Raw genomic sequence first — 18,824 nt, 5'->3', positions numbered from 1 at the left:
ATCAACCGACTAGAATAACCAAAACCTCTAAGACTATGGTGGATTTATTATTTACTAACAAAGCTGACAGAATAGTTAGAACCTACAACTTACTGACTGGTCTTTCTGACCATAATCTTGTTCTTTTTGCCAGGAAACTCACAAAAAAAAGGTTCATGGCCACACCTAAAACCCCTGCCTTGGGTTCTCGCTTCATCCCCAAAAACCTGCAACAACGTTTTATGGCGGCAGTGAAAATGATTGATTGGGGGGACACTCTGTCCTCTGAAGATATTGGTGAAAGCAGTAATCTGTTTATATCTAAAATGAATGATACAATATCTTCCTTCTCAAGGAGAGGGTGCCTTAGGGACAGGAAGGAGCATCATCTTCCTGTTTTCAATTGTTTTCTTCATCATAGTCATCATTAAGTAGACCAGAACTAAATTATTGAAATGCCTAGTCATTGAATTGCTTGTTTTTGCAGACAACTGGACAATGTTTTGCAAAAAAGGACTTACATTTTCGGTCAAATGTCTGCCAGTGGAGATCAGATTGTCTTTTCAGCCCTGTATGAGCTGATACAATCAATCAGCTCCGAGTTACATTCCTTGTGGCCCACTCAGGCCCTGAGCACCATGCCGCAGCACAAAGAGTTCGACACCGCGGGGAAGAAGCCCGGCCTGCAGGTGTGGCGCATTGAGAAGATGGATTTGGCACCCGTCCCTCCTGAACTCCATGGAAACTTCTACACTGGAGACTCATACATCCTGCTCCACACCACCTCTGCTCCTTCTTACAACGTGCACTCGTGGTTTGGTATGAGACTTATCTGCTGACACCTCAAAGAAAAATGGCTTTTTGTAGAATTCACCTCATTTGCTGGCCTTCACTTTTTTTATTTAATCAGAATCCGAATATCTTTATTTGCCCCACAAAGGGGACATTTATATTGTACAAAAATAGCCTAATATTAATTAAGAAGCATGCATAAAATATTAAAGCTAAAAATCGAAATTACACAAATAGCAATTTACAAATACACATCCAGTACGTGTAACAGTATTTAAAAATCAGTGTATCATGTATAAAGTAGTGTGATAGCAGCCAGGTGATAGTATTACAAGTATGTATTGCACAGTTATTTACAGATGTATTGCATACGTTGAATTGTCTAACCAAGGGAGGGCAGGCCATAATAATAAAATATATATTTTAAATGTTATCTCCTTTCTCACAGGAGATGAAACTTCCCAGGATGAGAGAGGTGCTGCTGCCATCTTCATGATCCAACTGGACGACTTCTTGCATGGAGCACCAATACAGTTCACTGAGTTTCAAAACCAAGAGTCAAACAGCTTCCTGAGCTACTTCAAGTATGGCATCACATACAAGGTGAAACATGACATAAGAAAAGTGTGTCCTTTAGGAATCAAGAAAGATAAATTCACTCATTTGTAGCGGACTACAGAAACGAATGAACCCAAGGCTATGACCTAAGGCAGCAAAATATGTTTTGCATGTTTATATCAGAAGTAGAACTCGTCACATTTCTATTTTGGGAAATGTTTGGAGCCATGGCTGGCTGCTCCCTATGGGTTTCACCTAACTTTTCCGTAGGGAGTTAGAACTGGTAATCAAGGCGAGCTGAAACATGTCCACCAGTCTGGGCGGTGGTGGCAACTGGAAGGTCACCAGTTCAAGTCCCGGCAAGACCAAGTGCTACCGAGGTGTCCCTGAGCAAGGCACCGTTCCTTACACTGCTCCCCGGGTGCCGTTCAAAATGGCAGCCCACTGCTCCTAACACTAGGATGGGTCAAATGCAGAGAAAAAATTTCCCCACGGGGATTATAAAGTATATCACTAATGCATAACACCGGCAGATGTCATCCGAAGAAGTGACGTACACTGAACAAAAATATAAAAGCAACACTTTTGTTTTTGCTCCCATTTTTCATGAGATGAACTCAAAGATGTAAAACATTTTCTATATACACAAAATAACCATTTCTCTCAAATATTGTTCACAAATCTGAAAAAATCTGTGATAGTGAGCACTTCTCCTTTGCCGAGATAATCCATCCCACCTCACAGGTGTGGCATATCAAGATGCTGATTAGACAGCATGATTATTGCACAGGTGTGCCTTAGGCTGGCCACAATAAAGGGCCACTCTGAAACGTGCAGTTTTGCTTTATTGGGGGGGTCTGGGGGGGGGGTCCGAAAACCAGGCAGTATCTGGTGTGAGGGGTAGGGGTAGGGTAATGTTGTGAATCAAGTGGCCCATGGTGGTGGTGGGGTTATGGTATGGGCAGGCGTATGTCATGGACGACGAACACAGGCCACTCGATTCACAACATTACCCTAACCCTAACCCTACCACTCACACCAGATACTGCCTGGTTTTCGGACCCCCCAGAATAAAGCAAAACTGCACGTTTCAGAGTGGCCTTTTATTGTAACCAGCCTAAGGCACACCTGTGCAATAATCATGCTGTCTAATCAGCATCTTGATATGCCACACCTGTGAGGTGGGATGGATTATCTCGGCAAAGGAGAAGTGCTCACTATCACAGATTTTTTCAGATTTGTGAACAATATTTGAGAGAAATGGTTATTTTGTGTTTATAGAAAAATGTTTTAGATCTTTGAGTTCATCTCATGAAAAATGGGAGCAAAAACAAAAGTGTTGCGTTTATATTTTTGTTCAGTGTAGTATCAAAGATGTGGAAATATTGAGTTGCAATACTAATCTAATAATGAGTTAGGATCCAGACATATTTTAAGGTATAGTTTGACAGTTAGGGAAAGAGTTTGATCAGACGATTGACACCGAGTTTTTCCCCAGAATATCAAAAAATAAAATGTAAATCAAAATACCGTGCAGCTGTAGTTTTATGTTGTAGTTCTAATGCTTTATCCTTCTTTGCTCCTATTAAAGAAAGGTGGAGTGGCTTCAGGCTTCAAACATACCATGACCAATGAGTTAGACACCCAGCGCCTGCTACATGTTAAAGGTCGTCGTGTAATCAAAGCTAGTGAGGTAGCCATGAACTGGAGCAGCTTCAATCGTGGAGACTGCTTCATCATTCAGTTGAAAGAGGTGAGACAGAAGACACACTGGATACCCAATGAATCTTTGACTGAAATAGTAGAGGCTTCAGGTGTTACAATGTTCCACCATAACTCTCATTTTCCTCTGCTCATCTCTGTGAAATGCTAGTGCATCTACCACTGGGCTGGCAGTGAGTGCAATATGTTTGAGCGCCTGAAAACTACTGAGATGGCCATTGGTATCCGAGACAATGAGTCTCTAAAAGTACAATGGGAGCCAGAGCCTTTTCTTATCAAGCTCCACATTTGTGGAATCAGCTTCCAGTTTGTGTTCGGGCGGCAGACACCCTATCCGTTTTTAAGAGTGCGCTTAAGACCTTCCTTTTTGATAAAGCTTATAGTTAGGGCTGATTAGATTCAGCCCCTAGTTTTGCTGATATAGGCTTAGTTTGTCGGGGGACATCTTACTTCTTCCTTCTCTCTGTCTGTACCTGTGTACTCTCATGTTCCGATTAACCCAGCTTCCCCACATGTCTTTCTTTTTGGTGTCTATATACGCCGGGATCCGGAGTCATGGATGATCCTGCGGTCCTGTGTCCTGGATCGCGAGCCCTGGGTCGCGAGTCGTGGCTGTGGTCCTGGATCATCGGTCCTGGATGGATATCCTCGTGGATTCATCTTCCTATTATACACACATGCATTTCCAAACATTTGGAAATGTTGCAAATGTATTATCTTTTCAATTTACACACGGCATCTATTGTACGTCTGTCCGTCCTGGGAGAGGGATCCCTCCTCTGTTGCTCTCCCTGAGGTTTCTCCCAAACTGTGGGTTTTCTCCGGAAGTTTTTCCTTGTACGATGTGAGGGTCTAAGGACAGAGGGTGTCGTATTGTCATACTGATATTCTGTACAAACTGTGAAGTCCACTCAGACAAATGTAACATTTGTGATATTGGGCTATATGAATAAACATTGATTGATTGATTTATTATTCAGATGGATCAGCTGATGATACTAATAATAAAGTCAAAATTGTTTTTAGAATATTGAATTATAGTGTATTTTTTCAAAAAGCAGTTACTGGTATACGATCAAAACTGGTATCTAAAGGGTTAATTTTGTATCCTGATTAATTAAATCATTATGTAAATGTACTGCACATTGGAATGAACACTGAAAAGAGAAGTGAAGGGATTCCAAGATGTCCACACATTCAGACACCATGATGATCTGGACTGAGAGGCTGTGAATTAAGTGTTAAATCAGTCTCACCTCCCCTACCTTTTCCCTTCTTCTGTTGAATTATTTCTGGATATTATGTTGTGCGTTGTAGATTTCTGGATGTGTTGACATATGCTTGGGATATGTCTGATTTTTGGTGATAATGCAGAAAAGTGTTTCCTGCGCGAGTGCTGCTATGCAGCTTCTGGCATCAATCAAACAGGCGCATCACGGCGCTCTGGCGTCCTCTAGGGCACTCGCATAGCATGCGTGCGTGCGTGCGTCTCCTCGCCCACAGTATTTTACTCCAAATGCGCAAAATGAATGTTGAAATAGCATAATACCAGTGCCACGTTAATTGATCAAATGACATAAGGGAGGGAAAGGGGGGTGGCAGTTTTAGAAGGGGGGATGATTTTGACCGTTTTCAGGGGGGATGCCAATCCCTCCTCATCCCCCCTCAACTCGAGTACTAGATGATATGTTCATACATTTATTCTTTTTCCAAGTATTTCCCTAATAGAGACAGTCCAGTGATACTGGAAATTGAGAGTAAAGTCTATGATGAAGGCATGAAGACTGACCTCAGCAAGGCTGACAAAATTACAGCTGATATGTTCACAAACATCTACCTAAAGAACTACAATCACAATCTTTGAAAGCCTCGGGCAGACTGCTGAAGATGTAGCAGAGGTACGGTAGCATTCTTCACCTAATCATTTGTTGCTTGCTTCTAGATGAATTCCCTGCATTGTGTGGACTGCTTAATGTGTGCTCGTGTTCTTCACTCCCAGCATACTCTCAAGACCATCACCATGGAGAATCCACCTTTCGCGTCATCCGACAAACACACTTTACACCCCCATGGCCATACTTAAATATGCTGACCCATTGGTGACCTCCCAATCGACACGTTTGACAAGATGGTGTTTGAACACGAGAAGGTCTTCAACGCCAGTCTGAACTTCCTCAAACTTCTGCGCTGGAGAAGTCGAAAGAGCTTTGCCATGGAAACTTGATAAGGAGCAACTAACCCATACAGTCTCATCTTATTATTTTTTATGAGATAAAGTCATTAAGGTATTTTGCAACATAAATTGTGAAGCCTACTTTGTTTGCTCCAAGTTGTCTTTGTGGTGAAATACTTAAACAATGAGCAAATAAAATATGAAAGCCAATCATAATCATGAACGTTTTTACATTCTATGAGAGGAATATATATTTTAAAAAACAGTGATGGATCATTTCATTGTCAGTATCTAGCCATTGGTAATATACAAATGCCAGCAGAAGAGAAGGAAATAAACAGGGTTGGGTCAGATTACATTGAAATGAACAAATTCCATTACTGAGTGATTACTTTTAGCTTACTTCGAAACATGTACACAGCCACGAAAGATTTGAGTTCTACAAATATTCATTTATTTTCTTCAACGTCTCCAATTTGTTTCAATCAAAAGGCCAGCAAATGTATCTGTACCGCTTTTCATGAGCTATTAAATTAGTTGTCGTTTTTTTATTGACAAATGTAATGACTGTTAAGCTTCTAATTAAGTTATCCTTGACTATTGCCACTATAGTCTAATTGCACTTATTTCCTATGTTATCTGGTCTGATTATAGTTACTATTGTGATAGTAAAGTATAGCTTTACTATAGTAATGTTTCCTTTCGGAATATTGGAATGTAGGGGGATGTTCTGGCCAAACCTGTCAAAACAAACAATTATGCACCTACAATTCCATTAAACTTGGATTAAGCTGAGACATTCAGTATGGCAGGAGTATTGAGATTAAAATGCCGCTGTCATTATATAAATAGACCAGCATCTAACAAGAAATATTTACACACTGTAGCAACACAAGAACAAATACTATTTCATTGCATAAAATACAACATCAAGAGAAACCACACTATTCTGTTAATACGGAAGGGAAAGTACCTCAACACTTTACTGTGAGGGCTCTAAGGCAAACATCAGGCAAGATAAACTGTGCAATTATCAACAGCCTGGTTTAGCTAAAATAGGCCTAATCTAGATAACATCTCCCTGCACAAACCAATCCAATCACACTCCCGTCAGGCGGTGGCAGTCCTTGCTCTGGGATGGTTGTCAGATGCCAATACATACTCACGAGAAGAAATAGTATCCGGCATTGACGTTTGTATCCGGTTTAAAAAGCTAACGTTACCCAGCATACAAAATGTTCAATTAACTGCTTAACGCTTTACGATTGCTTGACATGTTTGACCCACTAGATCGATGCATAGAACAGTAGCCTGCAGTGTTATTGCCACTTTATTTTAGTAGTTGTCTCTACCCAGTCAACTATTTAGTTAGACCTGGCCGGGGCAGTTCATTGTTAGCCTAGCATTAGCCATGCTCTCAGACTCCGCTTTCGCTTGTCTTCTGGGTTGCGGCTTTCTTGCGACAGGGACCACAGCTACTAGCTAGCTAGACTAGCTAGGCATTTTCTCCCCCAGTATTAACGTTTTATGCGTTCTTTTATTTTTGTTTCAACGTTTCTCGGACCTTTTAATTATCTGTCACATTCCGTGTAACAGCTGTGCAGAAACTGCACCCCGTTAAATTCGCTCTTTAGCAAGATAGCCAACCGGCAAACTTTGAGGAAACGATTTATTTTCTTGATGACATTTAAATTCATGCTGACGTTGCCTTGAGAAGGCCACTACACTCCAGAAACTCAAGGAAGCCTGCATTTGACTGCTAGCGTTTTTACTTTTCAGTCAAGAGGTTTCATTTCGCTGGTTTGTGTTTTTTTCCGCCTGCCACGATGGCTTTTCCTCTGGAAACGACGACGACCTCACCATCCCCAGAGCAGCTATCAACAAGATGATCAAGGAAGTTCTCCCTAACGTCCGAGTGGCTAACGACGCCAGGGAGCTGGTGGTTAACTGCTGCACCGAGTTCATACACCTCATATCCTCAGAAGCCAATGAAATATGCAACAAGTCCGACAAGAAGACCATCTCTCCTGAGCATGTCATCAATGGTGAGTCCTGCTCTGTCTCTGCACATCAACATCTGTCTACTCTGTATTGATGGACACAAGAGGTGTGTGTGTGTCTCCCTGTCTTGCATTTTAAACCACAGAGTAATCATTTCGCTTTCGTCTCGTTTTCACACCACAGCCCTAGAGAGCCTTGGTTTCGCATCATACATCACGGAGGTGAAGGACGTCCTGCAGGAGTGTAAAACTGTGGCTCTGAAGAGGAGGAAGGCCAGCTCTCGACTGGAGAACCTGGGGATCCCGGAGGAAGAGCTGCTCAGACAACAGCAGGAACTGTTTGCCAAGGTAGGATTCCAAATCCATGCTTTATGGTCCAATGTAGATCTGGGGTAGGAAATAAGGGTATGGTTTAATGCAATATGTTTCAATGCCTGCAGTAACATTGATAACATGTGGTATATTGTAATCTTACAATATCAAGAGGAAATGCATAAGACGGTATGTGATAAAAGCCAAACATATGTAGAAGAGGTGTGGTCATATGCTGTCTTTACATAATTGAGACGCATATCTATATTTACAACTGAACATGTTGAAGTATTATGGTATATGTGCAGTCGCTCTTTTAGTGGCATATAGAAGTCCAGTCTTTAGGTGAGGTTCACCTTTCACAAGAAATGTAACAACATGTTAGGGCGATGTAAAGAAATGTTTTGTTTTTATATCTCCTGCGAGAAACGCTTAACGAGACAAGGCCTGATGCTAAGGCTTGCATATTGTCATCAGCAAAGCTACTTTCCATGCAACCCGTCGCCTCGCACAGCTGGTTGCCCTCTAATAACATGGGAGAATATACACAATTCTACTTAGTGTATAATATAGGACTGCACCAGCTTTTATGGAGGTATGAAGCTTTTGAATGACTGCCATCACTGTCAAATCTATAAAAAACAGTTCAACAAAAACATTTATTTAAGGACAGAAACCCTAAAAACCACATTAATTGAATATAACAAGTAATTGCAAACAGTAAAAAGGCTATACAAATAGTTTTTTGGAAAGCCTCACACCAACAAATACTGATGGAAACAGAATATTTGGTTACATAAAATGTTGATAATGACTAGATGTTTATTTTTTAATACATTTATATTTGGGATTTAGCAAGTTATTGTAATGTTTGGATCATACGAGTCCTAAAGTATTTAGTTAATAATATCCCCATTGTGATTGTTTGTTATCCCCTAATCAGCAGTGTCCTCTTGTCTTGCCTCTGTGCTCCTCAGGCGCGGCAGCAGCAGGCGGAGCTCGCCCAGCAGGAGTGGCTCCAGATGCAGCAGGCGGCCCAGCAGGCGCAGATGGCTGCCTCCGCCAGTGCCGCCCAGCAGGCCGGGTCATCTCAGGATGAAGACGACGAGGAAGACATGTGAACCCAGGATGCCGTTCTACACATTTGAACTCCTTCCTGGGACAGCGGCGGCACCCGAATCCCCCCCCAGTGCTGTCGTGGGCAGAGACGTGAGGCGGGTCAGACCGCCGCTGTACATCAGTGCAACATGGATAATGCACATTGGAATGAACACTGAAAAGAGAAGTGAAGGGATTCCAAGATGTCCACACATTCAGACACCATGATGATCTGGACTGAGAGGCTGTGAATTAAGTGTTAAATCAGTCTCACCTCCTCTACCAAATCAGTTCAGTAACGGTTTTCAAGGGACAATATTTACTCAAATTGATGGGTTTGGATGATGGGGGAAATCGTGTCACAGGCTTAAGTACGCTTTGAACGATGGACTTTTACGGCCCGTCCACACTACAGCGTCGACAGCGTCGACAACTCCAATCTGCCCATTCACTTTGAATGGGGGTGACGTCACGTTGCCTCCTGCTCGCTTTTTCGCCGAACTGAATTGTGGGTAGCATAGCGGTCCGTCTCCGCCGTCTCCGGCGTCAGAAGTTGAATAATGTTCAACTTCTGACGCCCGGAGACGCTGCTTGCGCTTGTCACTGGTCTTCTCACAAAGGTAGGAATAACAGTTTTAAGGTGGTTTTATGGTCTTTTAAATTAACTTATGCAAGTGGCTCATTTAGTTGTTTTTATTAGGGCGAGAGTGCAAGACGAGAGTTTACCATTGACGGAGGGAAACTCTCCCGACAGGCACAAGACCGGGTCTGTTATGAGTAATTTGCTTTTAAATGGCGTTTTTAAACCGACGTTTTTAATTGTGTTTTAAGCAACTTATTTATGTGTTTTACAGAGCTTAATGTACACAACCGGCCCAGCTACCCGGGATATTAAGTGACCATTTCCCCGGCCGGATTAAGCTGAGTTGGAAATCTACTCTGTGGAAGTATGCCTTGTTTTTAACTCTTTCATTTTATATTGAGTTGGTGAATGAGGCTAGCAACTAACATGTTATGTTGTCTCCTTTTCAAAAGGACCAGGCCAGCCACTGTCCTATAGTGTTTCTTGTGTATTTTCTTGTTGATTTTCTTCATGTGTAGGTGTATGGCAGTATAATCATTTTATTGTTTGTGTCGTAGGTTGCGCTCCTCTGCGGCGTAGGCCTGGGCCCGGGTGGAACGCTGCCTGCCTTCAGTGTAGGGACTGCACGGTGTGACACTTTCTTTTCTGTATGCTAAATATCTCACTGTTATTATTATATAGAGATTGTGGTTTAAATATTGCATGCTTTTGTTGTTTTGGTGTGTGGCTTTTCTTGTTTTTGTCCCTCACGATTAGCAGGCACTGCAACCCGGCGGACCGGGCCTGCCCAACTGAGGAGGGTAACTTATTATGTATTGAATTATATTTGCCATTTTTATACTTTACATGAATCGATATTTTAAACGGTTTCCAAACACTTGTTAAATAAAGCTGTGTTATTTTTTGGAATTCATGCCTCTGTCATAATTGAACCGATTAAGGGAAGCTTTAAAATCGATCCACGACTTACATTTAGGGCCCACGGGTTCCTCCTGCCCCTTAGCAGGAGGTGGCGTTGTCAGTGACTAGCTTTACATATGGCAACCTCAGTCACGGTTACCACACTACTTTCTCTCTTCTGTTTTAATTCAAGACTTTAGTGTATGATACATGCACCAGCCCCATCCTCACCGTTTACGATTAAGGCTTTTTTTTGTGTACAGGCCCAAACTGAGAAGAGCCTTATGACAGCCTCAGGGTTTTCCCTTAGAGTTAATGTTGCTCCACTATAGCCAAAGAGATTACACATAAAGTACGGTACTCAGAGTACTCACATCACAGAGAAGCACATCCCAAGATTTGAATAAACTTCATGTAGTTAATATGTGGCCTTCCAGGCTTCTCAGATAAACTGATGCAATTATTATTGATATATAGAATACGTAAAACTTAACATTCTGTTTTCAAGATGTGTCGTTACTGTACTACATGTGTATAATAAGTGTTATGTGTATGTCTGTTCACCGAATTGTGTTTGCTAAAAGAGTACTTAGAGTCGAAAAATGCCACGCAGCACAAATCCACTCATGCAGCAATATTAATAGATAAAGTCCGGATTCCCCTCCCCAGGTGAACTCTACACTGAAACTACCTTTGCCCTTGCAGCATCAAAGTATTTCAGTCAGGTTATTGCACTCCTTCTCTATAGCCTGGATAAATCCCATATACATTAAAAGTCAATCTTGTGAAGCATTTATACTGGTCGCATGGTTGCAGATAATCCAGGAATACTTTCTAAGCGATATTATAATAAAGTGAAGGCTGTTCTGTTCAGTAAAACATGCTAGCTTACCAACTCATCCACAACTTTTTTGGCTCGCCAAAAGTATACGCCGTGAAGTTGTTTGCGGCCTGCCAGTAAACCCAAAGCAGAAGAAGAAGAAGTGACGTCAGCGGCTTCATTTGCCTAATCCTCCCTCAGGGACTTATTCCGGTGTGAACACGATCTGCTCTTTAGTTCCATGGGGGAACTAAGTGCTGGGAACTAAGTGCTGGGAACTAAGTGCTGGGAACTAAGTACGGCAAAGTACTTGGTGTGAAAAAGCGGCTATTGTGACACCACTGCTCTGAGCCACATCCCTAAAAGATTCATTTATACTTAAGAGTCAACTTGCTGATTTTGATCCGAATATCTTTCTAAGTTTATTTTCAAGTGATGCAGAAGAAGTTTTCTGCTCCGTCTTTTTCTTAATATTGATCATGTCAGGTAGTGAGAGGTGAAACCCCGAAGACAGCCATCTTCCTCCTTATGAACATAGAACTGCTGATTCTGCAGGAAATCAAAACTCATGAGCCGTATCTGCAGGCAGGCTCATGTGCCCATGTTGCAAATCTCCTACCTGGTTGTGCAATTTAAGGACACTTTTATTCCCACTCAAGTTACAACAAGTAGTGTGTTGTGCCTGTATGTGTGTATTGTGAAGCATGTTCCCCTGGCACATAAGAACGTGTGAATCCTACACAGTGCAGACTCAGCCCTCACAATAGGAGTGATGGACCCAGCCCTACCCTGAGGCGCCTGCTGGAGCTCAGAGGAGAGATCTGTCAAGCTGCCACATGCGAGTCTGAGCGGTCACACACTCCAGCAGCTGATAGGCCAGCGATGTGATTCCAACCAGGAGGAATGTCACAGCACCACAGCAGAAAAGAGCTAACACCTACAGGGCAGATGATTCATGTGCTTAATGGCAAGCCAGGTTGACCATATCAACTGCTCATGATAGAAAACCATAGGAACAAACTGTGCATGATGTTCTTTACCAACAGTTTCACAATTTGTGTTAAAAAGGAAAATATGTGTTGTTATTTTCCTTTGCAAATCATAAAGTATTCATTTCGCTATTTGCATTTATGATTGCTGAATGTACAGAGTGTGAATGGATTGATGCAGTCAGATTATTTATGACTCTTCTAAGAACACTCCTTAATGAATCTAATGATTAATAAAAGAGATACATGCAGAGTGGGCAGCGCCTGTGGTACCGGTGTTAAAACCAGATGACTCGGCATCAAGGTTGTGCGGTGACTACAACAATTGCTACATACCCCAAGATAAGAACACTAATTGCAACACAGAAAGAAATCAATGAAATTAAGGAATTTAAACATTTGCAAGAATCCTAAAAACATTGCAAGACATTAGTTGAGAGCAGATTCGGTTTATAAAAGGCAAGGCTATCCTTGGTTATGGGTTGCAACTTTACTGACAAATCAGTTACCATTTAAGAAGTGTTTTTAAGGATGTAGCCCATGTTGCATGTCAGTTCTTCTGTTTGAGCTCTTAACCATTGTTAAATAAAGGTGTTATTGTTGCAGGTCGTGCGGACAGGGTGAGCCGTCGGCCTCCACCCAGCATCTCCTTTCTGTCGTCAGCTGGTAATGCCAAATAATCTGCACTTTTCTGCAAAATTATTGAATGCTTTTAACTCTCTGTAGCTTTGCAGATAGCATGTATGCATTTAAAGGCCACTTTCTTCTTTTTTTATTTTACCATTAAGAAATTCGCCTTTTGCTTTAAGATTTCTGCAGCAAATACTTTTCCTCATATGTTTGAATGTACTCATGATGACTGGTGCATGCTTTGTGTTTCTATTCTCCGTTGGTGTATTGTAGTGTATTTACTCAAGTATTCTTCCTAAATACGATTGTGCGGTACTTGTACTTTACGGGAGAGATTAGAGATTTTGTTTGCGCCTATATAACTATATTCTACTGCAATTCGGAAGCAAATATTCTACTTTTTACTTTTTTCTAATTAATAAATAAAGGATGATAATAATAGGTTAAGATATAGCAGCAGTATAAAGTAATCAAAAGTAGCTCATTAACTGATAATCAGAAGGAAACAAATCCAGTCATTTCAGATAAATTACAAAACGCACAATAAGTACTTACTTTTGGTACTTTTGGTACTTAAATACTTTTCAAAAAAGCTAACTTAAATCAATCCAAACATGAAGAAAACGGATCACGGATAAACACAACTTAATGCAACTAATGGATCAACCGACTAGAATAACCAAAACCTCTAAGACTATGGTGGATTTATTATTTACTAACAAAGCTGACAGAATAGTTAGAACCTACAACTTACTGACTGGTCTTTCTGACCATAATCTTGTTCTTTTTGCCAGGAAACTCACAAAAAAAAGGTTCATGGCCACACCTAAAACCCCTGCCTTGGGTTCTCGCTTCATCCCCAAAAACCTGCAACAACGTTTTATGGCGGCAGTGAAAATGATTGATTGGGGGGACACTCTGTCCTCTGAAGATATTGGTGAAAGCAGTAATCTGTTTATATCTAAAATGAATGATACAATATCTTCCTTCTCAAGGAGAGGGTGCCTTAGGGACAGGAAGGAGCATCATCTTCCTGTTTTCAATTGTTTTCTTCATCATAGTCATCATTAAGTAGACCAGAACTAAATTATTGAAATGCCTAGTCATTGAATTGCTTGTTTTTGCAGACAACTGGACAATGTTTTGCAAAAAAGGACTTACATTTTCGGTCAAATGTCTGCCAGTGGAGATCAGATTGTCTTTTCAGCCCTGTATGAGCTGAAACAATCAGCTCCGAGTTACATTCCTTGTGGCCCACTCAGGCCCTGAGCACCATGCCGCAGCACAAAGAGTTCGACACCGCGGGGAAGAAGCCCGGCCTGCAGGTGTGGCGCATTGAGAAGATGGATTTGGCACCCGTCCCTCCTGAACTCCATGGAAACTTCTACACTGGAGACTCATACATCCTGCTCCACACCACCTCTGCTCCTTCTTACAACGTGCACTCGTGGTTTGGTATGAGACTTATCTGCTGACACCTCAAAGAAAAATGGCTTTTTGTAGAATTCACCTCATTTGCTGGCCTTCACTTTTTTTATTTAATCAGAATCCGAATATCTTTATTTGCCCACAAAGGGGACATTTATATTGTACAAAAATAGCCTAATATTAATTAAGAAGCATGCATAAAATATTAAAGCTAAAAATCGAAATTACACAAATAGCAATTTACAAATACACATCCAGTACGTGTAACAGTATTTAAAAATCAGTGTATCATGTATAAAGTAGTGTGATAGCAGCCAGGTGATAGTATTACAAGTATGTATTGCACAGTTATTTACAGATGTATTGCATACGTTGAATTGTCTAACCAAGGGAGGGCAGGCCATAATAATAAAATATATATTTTAAATGTTATCTCCTTTCTCACAGGAGATGAAACTTCCCAGGATGAGAGAGGTGCTGCTGCCATCTTCATGATCCAACTGGACGACTTCTTGCATGGAGCACCAATACAGTTCACTGAGTTTCAAAACCAAGAGTCAAACAGCTTCCTGAGCTACTTCAAGTATGGCATCACATACAAGGTGAAACATGACATAAGAAAAGTGTGTCCTTTAGGAATCAAGAAAGATAAATTCACTCATTTGTAGCGGACTACAGAAACGAATGAACCCAAGGCTATGACCTAAGGCAGCAAAATATGTTTTGCATGTTTATATCAGAAGTAGAACTCGTCACATTTCTATTTTGGGAAATGTTTGGAGCCATGGCTGGCTGCTCCCTATGGGTTTCACCTAACTTTTCCGTAGGGAGTTAGAACTGGTAATCAAGGCGAGCTGAAACATGTCCACCAGTCTGGGCGGCGGTGGTGGCAACTGGAAGGTCACCAGTTCAAGTCCCGGCAAGACCAAGTGCTACCGAGGTGTCCCTGAGCAAGGCACCGTTCCTTACACTGCTCCCCGGGTGCCGTTCAAAATGGCAGCCCACTGCTCCTAACACTAGGATGGGTCAAATGCAGAGAAAAAATTTCCCCACGGGGATTATAAAGTATATCACTAATGCATAACACCGGCAGATGTCATCCGAAGAAGTGACGTACACTGAACAAAAATATAAAAGCAACACTTTTGTTTTTGCTCCCATTTTTCATGAGATGAACTCAAAGATGTAAAACATTTTCTATATACACAAATAACCATTTCTCTCAAATATTGTTCACAAATCTGAAAAAATCTGTGATAGTGAGCACTTCTCCTTTGCCGAGATAATCCATCCCACCTCACAGGTGTGGCATATCAAGATGCTGATTAGACAGCATGATTATTGCACAGGTGTGCCTTAGGCGGGCCACAATAAAGGGCCACTCTGAAACGTGCAGTTTTGTTTTATTGGGGGGGTCTGGGGGGGGGGTCCGAAAACCAGGCAGTATCTGGTGTGAGGGGTAGGGGTAGGGTAATGTTGTGAATCAAGTGGCCCATGGTGGTGGTGGGGTTATGGTATGGGCAGGCGTATGTCATGGACGACGAACACAGGCCACTCGATTCACAACATTACCCTAACCCTAACCCTAACCCTACCACTCACACCAGATACTGCCTGGTTTTCGGACCCCCCAGAATAAAGCAAAACTGCACGTTTCAGAGTGGCCTTTTATTGTAACCAGCCTAAGGCACACCTGTGCAATAATCATGCTGTCTAATCAGCATCTTGATATGCCACACCTGTGAGGTGGGATGGATTATCTCGGCAAAGGAGAAGTGCTCACTATCACAGATTTTTTCAGATTTGTGAACAATATTTGAGAGAAATGGTTTTTTTGTTTATAGAAAAATGTTTTAGATCTTTGAGTTCATCTCATGAAAAATGGGAGCAAAAACAAAAGTGTTGCGTTTATATTTTTGTTCAGTGTAGTATCAAAGATGTGGAAATATTGAGTTGCAATACTAATCTAATAATGAGTTAGGATCCAGACATATTTTAAGGTATAGTTTGACAGTTAGGGAAAGAGTTTGATCAGACGATTGACACCGAGTTTTTCCCCAGAATATCAAAAAATAAAATGTAAATCAAAATACCGTGCAGCTGTAGTTTTATGTTGTAGTTCTAATGCTTTATCCTTCTTTGCTCCTATTAAAGAAAGGTGGAGTGGCTTCAGGCTTCAAACATACCATGACCAATGAGTTAGACACCCAGCGCCTGCTACATGTTAAAGGTCGTCGTGTAATCAAAGCTAGTGAGGTAGCCATGAACTGGAGCAGCTTCAATCGTGGAGACTGCTTCATCATTCAGTTGAAAGAGGTGAGACAGAAGACACACTGGATACCCAATGAATCTTTGACTGAAATAGTAGAGGCTTCAGGTGTTACAATGTTCCACCATAACTCTCATTTTCCTCTGCTCATCTCTGTGAAATGCTAGTGCATCTACCACTGGGCTGGCAGTGAGTGCAATATGTTTGAGCGCCTGAAAACTACTGAGATGGCCATTGGTATCCGAGACAATGAGTCTCTAAAGTACAATGGGAGCCAGAGCCTTTTCTTATCAAGCTCCACATTTGTGGAATCAGCTTCCAGTTTGTGTTCGGGCGGCAGACACCCTATCCGTTTTTTAAGAGTGCGCTTTAAGACCTTCCTTTTTGATAAAGCTTATAGTTAGGGCTGATTAGATTCAGCCCCTAGTTTTGCTGATATAGGCTTAGTTTGTCGGGGGACATCTTACTTCTTCCTTCTCTCTGTCTGTACCTGTGTACTCTCATGTTCCGATTAACCCAGCTTCCCCACATGTCTTTCTTTTGGTGTCTATATACGCCGGGATCCGGAGTCATGGATGATCCTGCGGTCCTGTGTCCTGGATCGCGAGCCCTGGGTCGCGAGTCGTGGCTGTGGTCCTGGATCATCGGTCCTGGATGGATATCCTCGTGGATTCATCTTCCTATTATACACACATGCATTTCCAAACATTTGGAAATGTTGCAAATGTATTATCTTTTCAATTTACACACGGCATCTATTGTACGTCTGTCCGTTCTGGGAGAGGGATCCCTCCTCTGTTGCTCTCCCTGAGGTTTCTCCCAAACTGTGGGTTTTCTCCGGAAGTTTTTCCTTGTACGATGTGAGGGTCTAAGGACAGAGGGTGTCGTAGTGTCATACTGATATTCTGTACAAACTGTGAAGTCCACTCAGACAAATGTAACATTTGTGATATTGGGCTATATGAATAAACATTGATTGATTGATTTATTATTCAGATGGATCAGCTGATGATACTAATAATAAAGTCAAAATTGTTTTTAGAATATTGAATTATAGTGTATTTTTCAAAAAGCAGTTACTGGTATACGATCAAAACTGGTATCTAAAGGGTTAATTTTGTATCCTGATTAATTAAATCATTAGTAAATGTACTGCACATTGGATGAAAAATCGAAAGAGAAGTGAAGGGATTTCCAAGATGTCGACACATTCCAGGACACCATGATGATCTGGACTGACGAGGCTGTGAATTAAGTGTTAAATCAGTCTCACCTCCCCTACCTTTTCCCTTATTTCTGGATATTATGTTGTGCGTTGTAGATTTCTGGATGTGTTGACATATGCTTGGGATATGTCTGATTTTTGGTGATAATGCAGAAAAGTGTTTCCTGCGCGAGTGCTGCTATGCAGCTTCTGGCATCAATCAAACAGGCGCATCACGGCGCTCTGGCGTCCTCTAGGGCACTCGCATAGCATGCGTGCGTGCGTGCGTGCTCCCTCGCCCACAGTATTTTACTCCAAATGCGCAAAATGAATGTTGAAATAGCAGTAATACCAGTGCCACGTTAATTGATCAAATGACATAAGGGATGGAAAGGGGGGGTGGCAGTTTTAGAAGGGGGATGATTTTGACCGTTTTCAGGGGGGATGCCATCCCTCCTCATCCCCCCTCAACTCGAGTACTAGATGATTATGTTCATACATTTATTCTTTTTCCAAGTATTTCCCTAATAGAGACAGGTCCAGTGATAACTGAAATTGAGAGTAAAGTCTATGATGAAGGCATGAAGACTGACCTCAGCAAGGCTGACAAAATTACAGCTGATATGTTCACAAACATCTACCTAAAGAACTACAATCAAATCTTTGAAAGCCTCGGGCAGACTGCTGAAGATGTAGCAGAGGTACGTTAGCATTCTTCACCTAATCATTTGTTGCTTGCTTCTGAGATGAATTCCTGCATTGTGTGGACTGCTTAATGTTTGCTCTGTGTTCTTCCTCCCAGCATACTCTCAAGACCATCACCATGGAGAATCCACCTTTCCGTCATCCGACAAACACACTTTACACCCCCATGGCCATACTTAAATATGCTGACCCCATTGGTGACCTCCCAATCGACACGTTTGACAAGATGGTGTTTGAACACGAGAAGGTCTTCAACGCCAGTCTGAACTTCCTCAAACTTCTGCGCTGGAGAAGTCGAAAGAGCTTTGCCATGGAAACTGATAAGAGCAACTAACCCATACAGTCTCATCTTTATTATTTTTTATGAGATAAAGTCATTAAGGTATTTTGCAACATAAATTGTGAAGCCTATTTGTTTGCTCCAAGTTGTCTTTGTGGTGAAATACTTAAACAATGAGCAAATAAAATATGAAAGCCAATCATAATCATGAACGTTTTTACATTCTATGAGAGGAATATATATTTTAAAAAACAGTGATGGATCATTTCATTGTCAGTATCTAGCCATTGGTAATATACAAATGCCAGCAGAAGAGAAGGAAATAAACAGGGTTGGGTCAGATTACATTGAAATGAACAAATTCCATTACTGAGTGATTACT

At 41.6% G+C, this 18,824-nt stretch overlaps 1 protein-coding gene across 1 annotated transcript; it reads left to right on the top strand.

Annotated features, from left to right (window-relative positions):
* Nucleotides 1-617: 617 nt before the first annotated feature.
* LOC117445036 (scinderin-like) lies at nt 618-18,496 on the top strand. The gene is made up of 16 exons (XM_034080427.1): nt 618-798; nt 1,220-1,374; nt 2,921-3,082; nt 3,203-3,298; nt 5,051-5,091; nt 7,004-7,269; nt 7,409-7,572; nt 8,514-8,653; nt 12,533-12,592; nt 13,351-13,447; nt 13,819-14,011; nt 14,432-14,586; nt 16,139-16,300; nt 16,421-16,515; nt 17,975-18,158; nt 18,260-18,496. The coding sequence occupies exons 1-16, from the start codon at nt 618-620 to the stop codon at nt 18,494-18,496; spliced, it is 2,388 nt and encodes a 795-aa protein (XP_033936318.1).
* Nucleotides 18,497-18,824: the final 328 nt, after the last annotated feature.

Source organism: Pseudochaenichthys georgianus, chromosome 4 (genome assembly GCF_902827115.2).
Source record: "Pseudochaenichthys georgianus chromosome 4, fPseGeo1.2, whole genome shotgun sequence".
Taxonomy (NCBI): Eukaryota; Metazoa; Chordata; class Actinopteri; order Perciformes; family Channichthyidae; genus Pseudochaenichthys; species Pseudochaenichthys georgianus.
Note: the sequence above shows the minus strand (reverse complement) of the source record. Positions and strands in the feature narration are given on the sequence as shown.

Coding starts and splice junctions, on each gene's coding strand:
- LOC117445036 (XM_034080427.1), top strand. CDS start 618: ATGCCGCAGCACAAAGAGTTCGACACCGCGGGGAAGAAGCCCGGCCTG. Junction 13,448..13,818: donor AACAACGTTTTATGGCGGCA/GTGAAAATGATT, acceptor TGGCCCACTCAG/GCCCTGAGCACCATGCCGCA. Junction 14,012..14,431: donor CAACGTGCACTCGTGGTTTG/GTATGAGACTTA, acceptor CCTTTCTCACAG/GAGATGAAACTTCCCAGGAT.